The sequence below is a fragment of the Schistocerca piceifrons genome, chromosome 1 (assembly GCF_021461385.2).
Source record: "Schistocerca piceifrons isolate TAMUIC-IGC-003096 chromosome 1, iqSchPice1.1, whole genome shotgun sequence".
NCBI classification, from domain to species: Eukaryota; Metazoa; Arthropoda; class Insecta; order Orthoptera; family Acrididae; genus Schistocerca; species Schistocerca piceifrons.
The window spans coordinates 922,628,468-922,643,127 of record NC_060138.1 but is presented as its reverse complement, the minus strand read 5'-3'; the positions used below and the strand labels follow the sequence as shown (position 1 = coordinate 922,643,127).

The 14,660-nt window shown below is 37.0% G+C and overlaps 1 protein-coding gene across 2 annotated transcripts in view; it reads left to right on the top strand.

Moving 5' to 3' along the window:
* Window positions 1-11,714, top strand: part of LOC124769376 (ATP-binding cassette sub-family C member 5-like) — a 298,192-nt gene extending 286,478 nt beyond the window's left edge. The window contains exons 25-26 of one of the 2 annotated variants that reach the window (XM_047249493.1): window positions 839-1,117; window positions 9,477-11,714. In XM_047249493.1, the coding sequence (XP_047105449.1) occupies window positions 839-1,117; window positions 9,477-9,584 (387 nt within the window). In that variant the 3' untranslated portion in view covers window positions 9,585-11,714. The remainder of the gene's footprint in view (window positions 1-838; window positions 1,118-9,476) is intronic. The other variant, XM_047250268.1, reaches the window with a different exon arrangement.
* The last annotated feature ends 2,946 nt before the right edge of the window (window positions 11,715-14,660 follow it).

Sequence of the window (14,660 nt, the reverse complement as noted above, 5' to 3'; positions counted from 1 at the left end):
TTGCTGATACACTCTCGATATTTCTGACCGACATAGCAAGCTAGTTGCCGGGTTATAGAAAAAGAGAATTGCTGCCAGTGGCTTATACAACATGTGGAATAGTACCTGAAGAAGACATGGCCAGCGATTTAAGTAAGTAAAGTTACAGCTTTCATTTGTAATTAATTGTAACATAGTGAATGTTCATCTTTTGTCGTTCTAGTGAACACAGTAAACAGTATCCATAACTCATCGACATCAAGCCGCACTGTCCATGTATATCATTAAGGACCTGCGCTTTAGATAGGCAGTCATTCTGTTTATTATTGGTTTTTGTTTCCTAAAGATCCGAGAAGTTCTATGTCGGTGTTTAAAACACACACACACAAACACAAACACACACACACACAAACACACACACACACACACACACACACACACACACACACACAGAGAGAGAGAGAGAGAGAGAGAGAGAGAGAGAGAGAGAGAGAGAGAGTGTCTTTGTTATTAATACCGGGAAGTTCTTGAATGTTGTATTAAAGTTTCTATGAGAAATAAGTCTGGGAAATTATTACATGGGATGAACTTGTCATTACTTGCCCACCTGTATGCCCTCACATCGTATTAAGCACACATTCATAATGCTTCCAGATAACTGCTACTTATTATTTACTCAAAGCTAACCATCACATCGTGTATGATTTTGCTTCTCATAGTTGGACTTCGCAGCTTTCAATTTTGTGTGTGTGTGTGTGTGTGTGTGTGTGTGTGTGTGTGTGTGTGTGTGTGTTTTGCACACTTTTTGTCTTGTGTTTACTATTAGTTTGTCTTTCTTTTATTGCTTCCATTTGTGCAGGTAAGCCGTGAAGAGAAGCAACTCCTCACTGCTGTGGAAGCCGATGGTGAAAATTTGTCTGTGGGAGAAAAGCAATTAGTGTGCTTGGCACGAGCTTTACTACGCAAAAATCGTATTCTTCTACTTGATGAAGCTACTGCTTCAGTTGATATTGAGACAGACTTCTTGATTCAACAAACTGTTCGTGATGCATTTGCTCATTGCACAGTGCTTACTATTGCGCATCGCCTTAACACAGTGGCTACCTACAACCGAGTAATGGTCATGGATGCTGGAAAGGTAGGTTGCGTTACTTATATTTATTACTATCAGAACAAAATTAATTTTTTTAAAGGAAAGGTACAATATTATGAACATACATATTTTGACCATCTGAGTTAGAGATTTTGTGTAGCTGTTGTCTTGATATTGAAATTATTCTATGCATATTCATTGTAAGTTAAGGAAAAAATGAGCTTATTGTTGACAACATTAACGTTTTTCATTGTAAATGTTAAAAATGGTCCTATACAGAAACTGAAACTGGGAGACTGAAAAATACTCATATAGAAAAGTATTCCAACATTTCGTGTAAAATGTTGCTGAACATCAAACACACATGTCCATGCAAATATTTGGAGGCTGTTCTGTCTTATTAGACTTTTCTCAGAATAAAAATGATGGTAACAGATATATTCGCTTTCCAGAAAATATTTTATGGATTTGGGAGTATATGCCCAACAAAGAACTGCTCTTCTACAACTAGATGGGATTAAGGAGTGCACAAAAGTTGTTTAATGCTGAAGAAAACCTTGATGATAACTCTTCGTAGTTAAAACAATAGTTTCATAGCAGATTGATAGAGACTTGAAAAATTAGACAGATGCTTTGATTCATCTAAGGTAATTTACAGTAAGCATTATAGGGCTTTATTGACATCAGTACCACAGAATCATGGAAAACTAATAAGTCAATTAATAAGTCAACATTCTCATGTTGAAACCACAGTGAAGTCCAAATCAGAAGGCAGAAACCTTAGTGAAGTAAAACACTTACATGCTTAAGCACTTTAATTTCTGACACCAGCATACAGCCAGAACAGAAGTGACCTTCTTGACAGGGGGTGTAGTTATTTATACAGGCACCGTAGTCCAGAATGCTGATATTTATACAAAGTGGTGCGGATATGGACGCTTGTGGTGACCGCTCCCCAGTGAAGTGCCATTGAGAGGACCAGCAACAAGGGCGCACGTCGCATCTTGATCGCTGGTTTCACTATGTAGTGGAACTGTGCCGATGGGGAAGGTGCTGGCTGCTCGTAACAATGTGACATTTGTGACTGAGGCGAAGAAGTTTTACCGCCGAAGTCCCGTAGGATTAGTGGGGCTGTTTCTGACAACAGTAGAACTCTACACGTACTGCTGTGACATGCACACATTTATGGTGATAATTTGACAACAACGTATACATTTCATCAGACAAAAATTGCTTCCTGGAATTGGGCTGACTGACACGACAACTGGTAGACCCAAGGAGAAATCCACAAAAGGAACTAAGCCTTTCACATGTTTGCATCGGGGATACCATGTGTTGCTTAAGCCACTTTACATAAGCTTCCCAGTATTTAGCAGCATTATCTTAAGGGGCAAAAGGCAGTGGGTATGCCAGTGGCTTTGAAGCGTGTGTAGTCAGTGTGGGGGACAAGTTTGTGATAGCAACCATAAGAGCCTGCTGCTGCTGCTCGAGGAGAGATTGGGGGCACTGCCTCCATGGATAGAAGAATCAAAGGATCAAGTAAACAGACTGAGTGCATGGAAGTGACCACCACACTTGTCACCAATTGTCTTATACTGAAAGACACAATCGACAGTGAACCAAAGTTTATTCTTCTTCCACATGAAAGCAAACAACAGTTGAGAACTTAAGATGCAAACAGAGCCAATCCAGTACTGATACAAGCAGTTACAATAAGTATGAGCACACTATGAGAGTGATTGCCTGCTGGAGTGCACTTATAAATAGGAGGGCTCCAGTAGATGGTGCAGAGGATGCTATGCCATGTGCATAGATTAGATTAGATTAATACTTGTTCCATAGATCATGAGTACGACACTTCATAATGATGTGGAACATGTCAGGGGTGCAGAGGATGCTATGCCATGTGCATAGATTAGATTAGATTAATACTTGTTCCATAGATCATGAATATGAGACATCGTAATGATGTGGAACGTGTCAGGTTAATAAAAGATGTCTTTACAAGATATTACATTACACAAAATATTGCGTGACACTAATGTTTAGGTTCTTTTTTTACCCCCCTTAATTTATATCTAAAAATCCAGCCAATGAGTAGGAGGAGTTGTCATCTAGAAATTCTTTTAATTTATTTTTAAATGTTAGTTGGCTATCTGTCAGGCTCTTGATGCTGTTTGGTAGGTGACCAAAGACTTTTGTGGCAGCATAGTTTACCCCTTTCTGTGCCAAAGTCAGATTTAACCCTGCATAGTGAAGATCATCCTTTCTCCTGGTGTTACAGCTATGCGCACTACTATTACTTTTGAACTGGGTTGGATTATTAACAACAAATTTCATAAGTGAATATATATACTGTGAGGATCTCTAGATCCTTAAATAGATGTCTGCAGGATGACCGTGGGTGGGCTCCAAACCGTGGGTGGGCTCCAGCAATTATTCTGATTTCACGTTTTTGAGCAATGAATACTATTCTATTCAATGATGAATTACCCCAGAATATGATGCCATACGAAAGCAGTGAATGAAAGTAGCCATAGTAAGCTAATTTACTGAGATTCTTATCACCAAAATTTGCAATAACCCTAATAGCATACATAGCTGAGCTCAGACGTTTCAGCAGACCATCAATGTGTTGCTTCCAGGTTAACCTCTCATCAATGGACACACCTAAAAATTTTGAAAATTCTACCTTAGCTGCAGACTTCTGTTCAAAGTCTACATTTATTACTGGAGTTGTGCCATTTACTGTACAGAACTGTATATACTGTGTTTTATCACAATTTAAAGAGAACCACTTAATAATTTTGTGATAAACATCATTTACAATTACATCACTTAGTTCTTGGTTTTTGGATGTTATTACTATACTTGTATCATCAGCAAAAAGAACTAACTTTGCATCTTCATCAATGTGGAATGGTAAGTCATTAATGTATATCAAGAACAGTAAAGGACCTAAGACCGAACCGTGTGGGATCCCGTACTTGATAGCCCCCCAGTTTGAGGAATCAGCTGTTGTTTTAACATTACATGAACCACTTATTTCAACTTTCTGCATTCTTCCAGTTAAGTATGAATTAAACCATTTGTGCACTGCCCCACTCAAACCATAATGATTTAGCTTATATAAAAGAATTCCATGATTTACACAATCGAAGGCCTTTGAGAGATCACAAAAAATACCAATGGGTGATGTCCCGTTATTCAGAGCATTTAATATTTGATCAGTGAAAGCGTATATAGCATTTTCTGTTGAAGAGCCTTTCTGAAAACCAAACTGACATTTTGTTAGTACTTTATTTTTACAAATATGGGAGGCTACTCTTGAATACATTACTTTCTCAAAAATTTTTGATAGAGCTGTCAGAAGAGAGATTGGGCGGTAGTTGTTGACATCCGACATATCCCCCTTTTTATGCAATAGTTTTCCAATGGCATATTTCAGTCTATCGAGGAAAACACCCTGCTCCAAAGAGCTATTACATATGTGGCTGAGAATCCTACTTATCTGTGGGGAACAAGCTTTAAGTACCTTGCTGGAAATGCCATCAATTCCGTAAGAACTTTTACTTTTCAGTGAGTTTATTATTTTACTGATTTCAGAGGGAGAGGTTGGTGGAATTACAGTTGTTTCAAACTACACAGGTATGGCCTCTTCTATTAGTAGCCTTGCCTCTCCTAGTGAAGATCTAGATCCTATTTTCTCCACAACATTTAAAAAATGATTAATGAAAATATTTTCAATTTCTGATTGTTTGTTACTACACTTGTCATTCAGTTTTATGGCACTAAAGTCTTCCTGTGCTCTTGGTTGTCCTGTTTCCCTTTCAATAATATTCCAAATTGCTTTAATTTTATTATCAGAGTTACTGATCTCAGACATGATACACATGCTTCTGGACTTTTTAATAACTTTTCTTAGTACCGCTCAATAGTTTTTATAATATTGAACAATTTCGGGGTCAGCACTCCCTCTTGCTGTTAGATATAGTTCTCTTTTAGGGTTACGAGATATTCTTATTCCTTTAGTTAGCCAAGGTTTTTTATATGTTTTCTTGGAATTATGTTTAACTATTTTCTTGGGAAAACAATTTTCAAATACCCTTAAAAATGTATCGTGAAATAAGTTATATTTCAAGTTTGCATCGGGTTCCTTATACATTTAATCCCAGTCTAGCTGCTGTAGGCTTTCCCTGAAGTTTGCAATATTTATATTGTTAATTGAACGCACTGCTTTGAAAGTCTGATTTGATATAATGCATGGAGCTATGTCATGTACTGTAACTAGCTGTGCACCATGGTCTGAAAGACCATTCTCAACAGGATAAGCATTTATGTCCTTAAACTTATCTTGGTCTATAAAAAAGTTATCTATCAATGTACTGCTGTTCTTTGTTATCCGAGTAGGAAAATCAATGACGGAGCTCAAATTGAAAGAACTGAGTAATACTACAAGGTCATTCTTCCTATTACACTCTTCCAGGGACTCAACATTGAAATCCCCCCAATATTTTGATGAAATATACTAACATTATTTTTCACTTTACTTTTGTGAGTATCTTGAACTTTTTTAACGTCTTTATTACTTGCCTGGCTGAGTTTCCCACTGGACACTGATCTTACACTAAAAAAGGGTTTCCACCATGAGATGTAGTTCGTCCCCCCTTTAAATTTCCTGCTATCAGCCCAGCCAGTTTACCCTTCCCTTTTTTGTTGAGGTGTAGGCCATGTCTAGTATAGTCCCACCTACAGAGTGAATCAACAGAAACCACACCAATGTGTGACCCTGCACCAGATCCAAGGAGCCGTTTCAAATCCAAATTAACTCTCCTGATAGAAGAGCTCAAATGAGGTCGGTCGTGGCGCTCCAAAACCGACACAAACCCAACACTGGTATGACTCGATGTTGATGCAATCTTTGCCAGGTCACACACTATGCTGTACCCCGGATCTCTGTCAATACTGTTGCCCGGCCCACCCACAATAACCACGGTATCTTCCTCTACATAGTGAACCTAAATCCTCTGTAACCTGCCCCAGTCCAGCACTAGGTTTGAAAAAACTTGTGACCTGGTATTCTGACCCTAATTCATCCTGCAGAAGTTGGCCCACACCCCTAGCATGCGAACTACCTAGCAACAAGACTTTCTTTCTCTTTGCGGACTTCCCTACATTCTTATTCAATTTACTGCTGTCTACATCTACTTCTGTGAGCGGCTCATCAGTTTCTGACTGAGGCAACAGGTCAAACCTATTTTGTACGTTAATAACAAAGCTGTCAGAAGACTTTCTTGGCCTGTTCCTTATGCCTGTTGCCACTTCCCAACCCTGTTTACCCTTCTCCCCCCTTAACTTGCCCAGTTCTCGTCTAGCCTCATCTAACTCAGCCTGAAGGGCAGCAATTTTCCCCTCCTGTTCCACAATCTTTCTATCTCTACTGCATAGCCTACAGAACTACTGATGAGTCTCGCTCATTTTCCCAATTCCCACACCACTGCAATCGCCCCAATGAAAAAAGTTACTACATCCATCACACCAGACCCCGGGGCTAATGATTCTACGGCACGTCAGGCACTTTACACTCATGGTACAAATCGATTTTAGTGACAGAAAGACAATTAAGTTACCGGAAAACAATGAAAGTACGTGTACGAAAAATTTGGCCTACTCGCGACTATGTAAACAGTGGTTCAGAAGTTTTTTACTGGAAATTACTTAAGAGATGACGATACTCTGCAGATATAAAGGGGCAGCAAACGTATTTAGCACACTAAACTATCAGTAAATGCACTTTAAATTGTGGTATGAAGTTTAATCTGAAAGCTCAAAAGTTCGGCCTGTTAAGTGGCCACAGGTGGCTTCTGTTGGCCAGCGCACGCAGGTACTGTTGGCACAATATTCAAAGTGTAGTGTGCCAGCAGCCTTGTGCCACGGTGCGTATCCAAGTATTACATGCTATGTCCATAGAAATGCAGAACAGAAAAAATTATTTATACTGATTTTTGAGCTCTTGCTCTTTCTCTGGTCAAAGCGCACACACACACACACACACACACACACACACACACACACACACGTACGTTCATGCACTCCCAAATGGATAAGTCAGTGGCCATGGTGAGACTCTTGCTGTAGCCACTGGTATGCGTGTTTCAGTGTCTGTAACATTGGATGCATGAATGTGTGTGTACTTTGATAAGAGGGGGGGGGGGGGGGGGAGCTCGAAAGCTAATACAAATACTGTTTTCTGTTGGCTCTTTCTATGCGCCGCACTCTTAACGAAACTGAGCAAGGTAGGACAGTTGTAGTGTGCTGGACGTGCACCGGGTGCCATTTCAAATTCATGTCTGGCCATCCAGATTTAGGTTTTCTGTGGTTTCTGTAATTTTTTAAAGAGGCAAATGCTAGTATGATTCCATTGAAAAGGACATGGCTAATTTCCCTTCCCATACCTCCCCAGTCACAGCTTTGGCTCTTTCTATAAAAGGTCCTGTTCTTCCTGCTTAGCAGACTTCCAGGTAAAGCAGTTGGAAGTCAGGAATATGAGCAGTGAAGGACACATGTTTATGCTACCATGAGTTTACATGTCAGTAGTGATTATGAATGTAATGGAGGTTATTTTATCGAAAGTGGAGTAGTGCGTTGCACAATCGTTTTGTTGCAGTTGTAGGTGGACGGGATAGTTATGTAATTATCATTTATAAATAACAACACCATAACACAAAATTATCAGTTTATTTATATTACAAAAATCAGTTTTGTCACAAGTTCTGTAAGTTACTTACTATGTTTAACAGTTAAGAAGTATAATGGAAATACATGTTTTGCGTAATTTGCAATAAGTGCGCAGTGAATTCACACCATTCCTATCCCTGTCCCGGCTTATCCCAATAAAAATTAAAAGTACTGTCTTTTGATGTGAATTGATCAAAGAGTTTCTAAAACTTACTTACATTCAGTAGTTAGTAACTTTGCAGCTGTAAGTCACTTTAATCTGTTTTCAAGGTGTTGTATATTAACCCTGCTATACACTAAAAACTTGCTCACTTGCTGCTGAACCTGTCCTGTCTTATTCCTGTTGTGTACTTAAAACCTACAACTTAATTATTGCCTGCTACATACTCCTTCACCACACCTGAAGCTGCTTGGCCAGCTGTTGTTCTGTATTCTCAGTAGTTTAGCCTGTGCTGTTTGTGAATGATTATCTGTGCAGTTTGTTGTTTATATGTTGCTAACAAATTTTGAATTTATTCACGCACAGTTGTAATTGACATGTGGTACAATTTAAGTGGAGGATTTCTACTAATGACATTGCTCCAGTCATGTTTACTCCACATTCATCAATAAAGCAATGGACTACTCGCTGCTATTTGAGTTTTGAAATTTGAAATTCAAGCCTAGCGAGCCATCACCTTTGGTAAAACCTTACCTTTCAAATGGGCCAATTTCAGTTGGAATCAGAGGCAAAGCTACTTTATATCTGTAATACTGACACAGATGATGTAGTGATAAGGGAAAAAAAATCATTCTATTAAATGTACAGTAAGTCAGACTGGATTCAATAGCCGGTAGTGTTGTTTGAATTCTGTCATAGTAATCCCTAAAAGTCTGCTAATGCAAGCCTTGATGCCACTATTGTATTCTAGTAATTCTAAAAAATAATTTCTTCACATTACTGAATGTCCTGCTGAGCTTTGGTATCCTTAAATCTGTATCATAAGCTGTAAAATGGAAGTCTCAGTCTATAGTATACAGGCTGGTCTACCTGCTCTACTATCTCTGCGAGGAAGTAAATTGAAAGCATTCTTGTCAATATTGGTTGAGTAACTCTGAAATATCAGTACTACTTCATGTGGGAAATTCAACATTCATTGTTGGTGACACAAGTTCTACAATATAAGTTTCATTAACCATAGTTTATTATCTTCAGAAGTGAAACGGTCCTTGTAAACTTAGATAAACTGAACAACTAATGAAGCAAATTAACTTCAGTTAATAATCTAAAATTCAAATTAATCATACGGCCATCACATTTGTTTGCTATTACAAACTGCAGACTGTAAAGCACTGTGTCTGCTGGGTAGTAAGTTGTTATTTGTGCCTAATGTTTCCTGTCTTACAAAATATTTGTGTGTGTTGAGCATTAGTCCTTTATCCTGGAATGATTTGCATTGGTATCCACCGTAGGCCATGTACTATGGTTTTGTGTGTTTTTTATGTTCAGATGAACATTTTCCTATTCCACTCTATTGACAACTAAAGTGAATCAGTAATTGATATTAATAATCTTTTGTTGCACTAATGTTTCATAATATTAACTACTAGAATAGAATAGTATTAATAGTAGAAACGCAGAGCAATCATTTTCAACTAATTTACAAATTACTACTACTAATTTCAGGTTGTGGAGTTTGACACACCAGTCAGTTTAATGAATAGAGAAGACTCACTCTTCAGACAAATGATGCTTGCCATGGGAATCTCAACGTTACAGGATCTCAGTATATGATATTTTTGTCATTTAGGGAACAAATGTAAATTAATGGTTCTGGAAAACGTTGCTATTTAACAGCTGAATTATATTTATAGGAGGCTACATTATTGCAGCTGAATTTATGAGAACTTATAATTTTTGGAAGTAAAATGGATAATGAGAAATCAGCCAAGGTCGTTGTAGTCTTATCATTGTTTGAAAAGTACAATATTGTCTTGTAGTGATACAGCAAATTTTTGCAGACAGAGGAAGCTTGGATATTTTCCTAATGGAATTATTTACACTAACACGTTAAATCTGTTATTTGGCAATTTAAGAGCATGGTGGCAGTGGCCTTACTTAAATGTCGGTATGTTTTTATACGATTTATATTTAATTTTTGAAAAATATTTATCATGCTATTTAGCATCAACTTTAATGTAAAAAACACATCTTATTTTTGAGACTTTTGTAAATGTATGTATGTTCATGCAGTTTTTCTCTTTGCATACAGAGATAAGTGTTTATTCGGTGGAGCATGTCTTGACAACTATTTTTTGATTCAATATGCTATAAGTTGATAATGATCCCATAGTGAAAGAAACCTTTTGCTTTGACCTCACAAACTATGTAGAGCACTCTGAAAAATATACAACCCACCCATTACAGTTACATGTTTCACCTGTGAGTGACCAAACACACAGTGAAACTACTGTTGTATAGTCATAAATGAGTGAGAATCTGGTGCTGTTGATATGCAGGAATTGCTTTCTTTTTTCAGAGTTGAAATTTCCTAGACTTATTAATGCTGTTTGTTAAGAATCATATTTTGCAAATAATTTGCTGTTATAAAGCAATTTTTCTGGTTGTAATTAACTACCTTTAAACTGTACTTAAATCATCAGTTTTGCATTTGTGAAATGAAAAACATGGGTTTGTGTAGCATTGGAAGGGCGAATTCACGTAAAATGGTGATAAATCTGTTTTGTTATAAATAGTTTTTCTGTAAGTTAGATCTGAACAGTAAGTTTGTATGTATATGATTTTGATGATCTAGTCTTCCACTTGTCCTGTTATTTGTTGGAATTGACTTGGTAGAGTTTTTTCATTTCATTACAACTCAATGCTGGCTTTTGTCTCTGTTTGTACAGAATGTAAAAGTGACACATTTTAGAAAACCCTGTTACTGTATAGCTTAAGAAATTAGTATCCTTTAAATATACTCCAGGAAGCAAAAAATGGAAAATGACTTAACAGTAAAAGAAAGGTTATTGTCAACTTGGAAACATTTGTCTTTCGGCTACCACAGTTCATTATTTCGCCCATTTACAGAAAGGCCTTTATTGCATATGCACAAAAAGGAAAAATTCCTTAGAAACTTCTTACAAACGTGTCAGCATGCATATTATTGGAAAGTGAACACACTGTGACGACACTATAAGATGACTAATAAAAAGCAAATGATACCAGTCCATAATTAAAATCCAGATTTCTCTATTTGAGAACAGTTTAGTTATCTGTCCCCATAACAGAAGTGAGGTTTCTTCTTAAGCGGAGTGTAATGTTCCTCATTGCTGCACACATTAATGGGAATTGAAACTTGTGCAGCCATTTGAGATCTGAAATTGTTTATTTAATTTACATTTTATATGTAACAGCAGACTTTTCCAGGCAAATATCAACTCCAAATAATTTAAGTGGGCAAAATAATTGAGCTTGGAAAATACAATTGATTGTTTTAATTGACTGTCATAATACTCACTTATTATAATACTCAAATGTATATTCTGTTTTACTGGAATGTACTGAAATTACTTGGCTTCTCTATAAAAAAAACTATTTTGTTTTTATTGTGCCAGTGGTCGTCAATATCTGTTTTAGTAGTCTTTGGAGAAGAAAGTAAAACTTTTCTTCACAATATTCAGCTGTGATTTATTCCAAACTATAGAATTTAATAATATTTATTTATTTGAAAGTTAAATGTATGTAGCCATATTGTTGCAAAAGAGTACAAAAGTATTTCTCAGTAAATTTTAATGTTCTTTTACATGTGATAAAATATTCTTACTGTTATTACATGATTAAATGTTTTACATGGTTACTTAATTTGAATTCTGAACTATGTTTCAAGATGATGTACTTAAAATTATGAAAGCCAAGTGCCTAAATAAATGTACACTCAGAGTTATAATAAATATGCAGTTGTGCTGCTAATTTGCTGTACAATTTTTTTTTATTTTTTGAACACCATTTGTGTTACACATCTACTGCGTGGGGTTGTCCAGGTGGGGGAGGACTAAGTCCAAGTAAGGGTTGAACATCATTTGTGACCAAAATATATATTGTGAACAGTGTATGCTTAAAAGACCAGTCAAAGCAGTTAAGAAGAATTTACTTGTAAGCTTTCAACAATTAATTAAAAAACACTTTAAGAACTATAACAAGTCTCAGAGGTGATCAAATTTCATAAATGTGCACATCCCCGAACATGTGCTGCAGTACTTACTTTGCTTTTAAGTAAGACTTCAATGCACTGTCACACTGACCCACATTGTACTGTTAAAACATAGGAAACCCAAGAGGGTGTATATGGTTATGAAAATATCTATGTTCAAAGACAACAAACAAATGCTGCACTTAATTATCACTCTTAGGAAAGAAAATACTTTCAACAAGCTACATCACAAAGTCAAAGAAATTTGTTGCAGTTTTTCGAGAATTAATCACTTCTCACTAAGTTTCAATTCCTATAATGAGATACCAAATAATTATTAGGACACAGAAAATATTTGTAATACAAGCTCATGTGTCAGAAGAACAATGCATTTCTGGCTCAAAATGACAGCTACAACAAGAAGAAATTGTGTCACAATTTGGCAGTTCATTTTGTAACAGCCTGCTTACTAATTTACAATTTTGTTGTATCACAAAATGTTCCACAACACTTACTGACCAAAGGAATGAAACAAACAAACACACACACACACACACACACACACACACACACACACACACACACTCACTCTTAAAAAACAGGAAAGTACAATGTTGTTGATCAAGAGACAGTGCAACCTGCGACCTCATAATCCAATCGGCTGCACTCGAGTAGCTACTCAGGGTAAATCGGATATAGACACCTCCTGGGTAATCAAGACAATTCTGTGCATCGTGCTAGTGTGTGCGAGTGTATACCCGTCCTTTTTTCCCCCTAAGGTGAGTCTTTCCACCCCCGGGATTGGAATGACTCCTTACTCTCTCCCTTAAAACCCACATCCTTTCGTCTTTCCCTCTCCTTCCCTCTTTCCTGATGAGGCAACAGTTTGTTGCGAAAGCTTGAATTTTGTGTGTATGTTTGTGTTTGTTTGTGTGTCTGTCGACCTGCCAGCACTTTCATTTGGTAAGTCACATCATCTCTGTTTTTAGGTATATTTTTCCTACGTGGAATGTTTCCCTCTATTATAACCATATTTCATATATAAATATATATGTAATATATGAAGGGGAAGCATTGTTACCAAAATTCTCAAAATTATCTTGGTGGATTTACTTCAAAGTTTTGCACAGTACTCTACTGAACATTCAGATGGAAATGGACATAGAGAGAGGTGAGGAGGAAATGAACAGAGAGAGGAGGGAGGAGGTTATGTTGAGAGGGATGGGCAGAAGAAGAGATGTATGGAGAGACACAAGGGATGAGAAAATGGCTGGAGAGTGAGGGGGCAAAGTATTTAGGATGTACATGCAATTCCATATATACTTAGGAAGTGTGGAGCACTACCGGGTTCACAAGTTTATACATAAAACAACTTCCACTTCATTTACTGCAAGTTACCGCTGACGTGCTTCTCACCAGGATTACCTAATCAGTCTTACTTGGTCTGTAACACTCCCTACCAGTTAAAATATAAAATATTTTCTTAAATCATTGCCAAATGTTTATCCCCCCCCCCCAAGGCTGAATCATAAACTGAAGATCATTGAGATACTTTGGTGACTTATATTTTGAAATAGTTGCATATTGTTCAATTTGTAAGCTTTTCTTAATAACTGTCACATTCCATAATACGTATTACTAGTAATTCTGTTTAATATTTCTTAATATCTGCTCTCAGTATTGGTTCACCACATACTGTAACAATCTTGTGGCTTTATGTCTGTACACCATACGAATATGTGCCAATGGGGATGGATGTCATTTTCCCTGGCCACAAGGTAGCGGACCAATGTGGTTCACAGCCACAAAATCCCAAACGGCTTCTGGTACTAGTAAACATAAAATATTATGTACAACTGTAGTAACTAGTTTTGCTCCATGACATATACTGTAACTTGCCACTGTCTTCCTCGTAATATGAAATATAATCTTAAGGTAGTGGTTTCTTCTTTTGTAATACACGCTTCTTTGGAGCAAAATATAAATCATCTAATTGCACAATAAATTCACATGTAATATATTCAAATTAGTCAAACAATGGAAAAACCAGGATGGAATGTAACAATATTAGTGAAGGAAAGTTGCTACTCACCATGTAGCGGAGTGTGGTTTCAGTTGCCCGAGACTGCAGCTGTGTGTGTGAGTTGCATTTGTGGAGAGAGAGCATGCTTGTGTGTGTCTGTTGTTGACAAAGGTCTTAATGACCAGAAGCTATAATTGTGAGAATCTTTTTGTTGTGCCTATCGCAACTCGGCATCTCCGCTGTATGGTGAGAAGCAACTTTTCTTCTCTAATATTGTTACATATCCATAGTAGTAGTAGTTACTAATATGTTTCTCATTTATATTTTATCTGTTGTCCCTAAAGCTATATAATGAGGTTCCAACCTCAAGAGCAACAAGAGATAGCATTAATACCAGTGAGTTGTAAATTATCAGTAGTACCGGTAACCTCTTAGTAATAAAAAAATGATAGGAATCTTAAGTAGACAATAAGTTATTAGTAATAACTAACAATTATAAATTGTCAGTAATAACCAGACATAGTATAGTTGTTAGGGAGGGACATAATGTGAATTGTTCAGCACTGGCATAGTTATGGCAATGCACATTTAGCCGCACCATAAGTTGTAAGTCCAGAAACGCAAGCAGGTGTGAATGTGTGCGGGTTAAGAAACA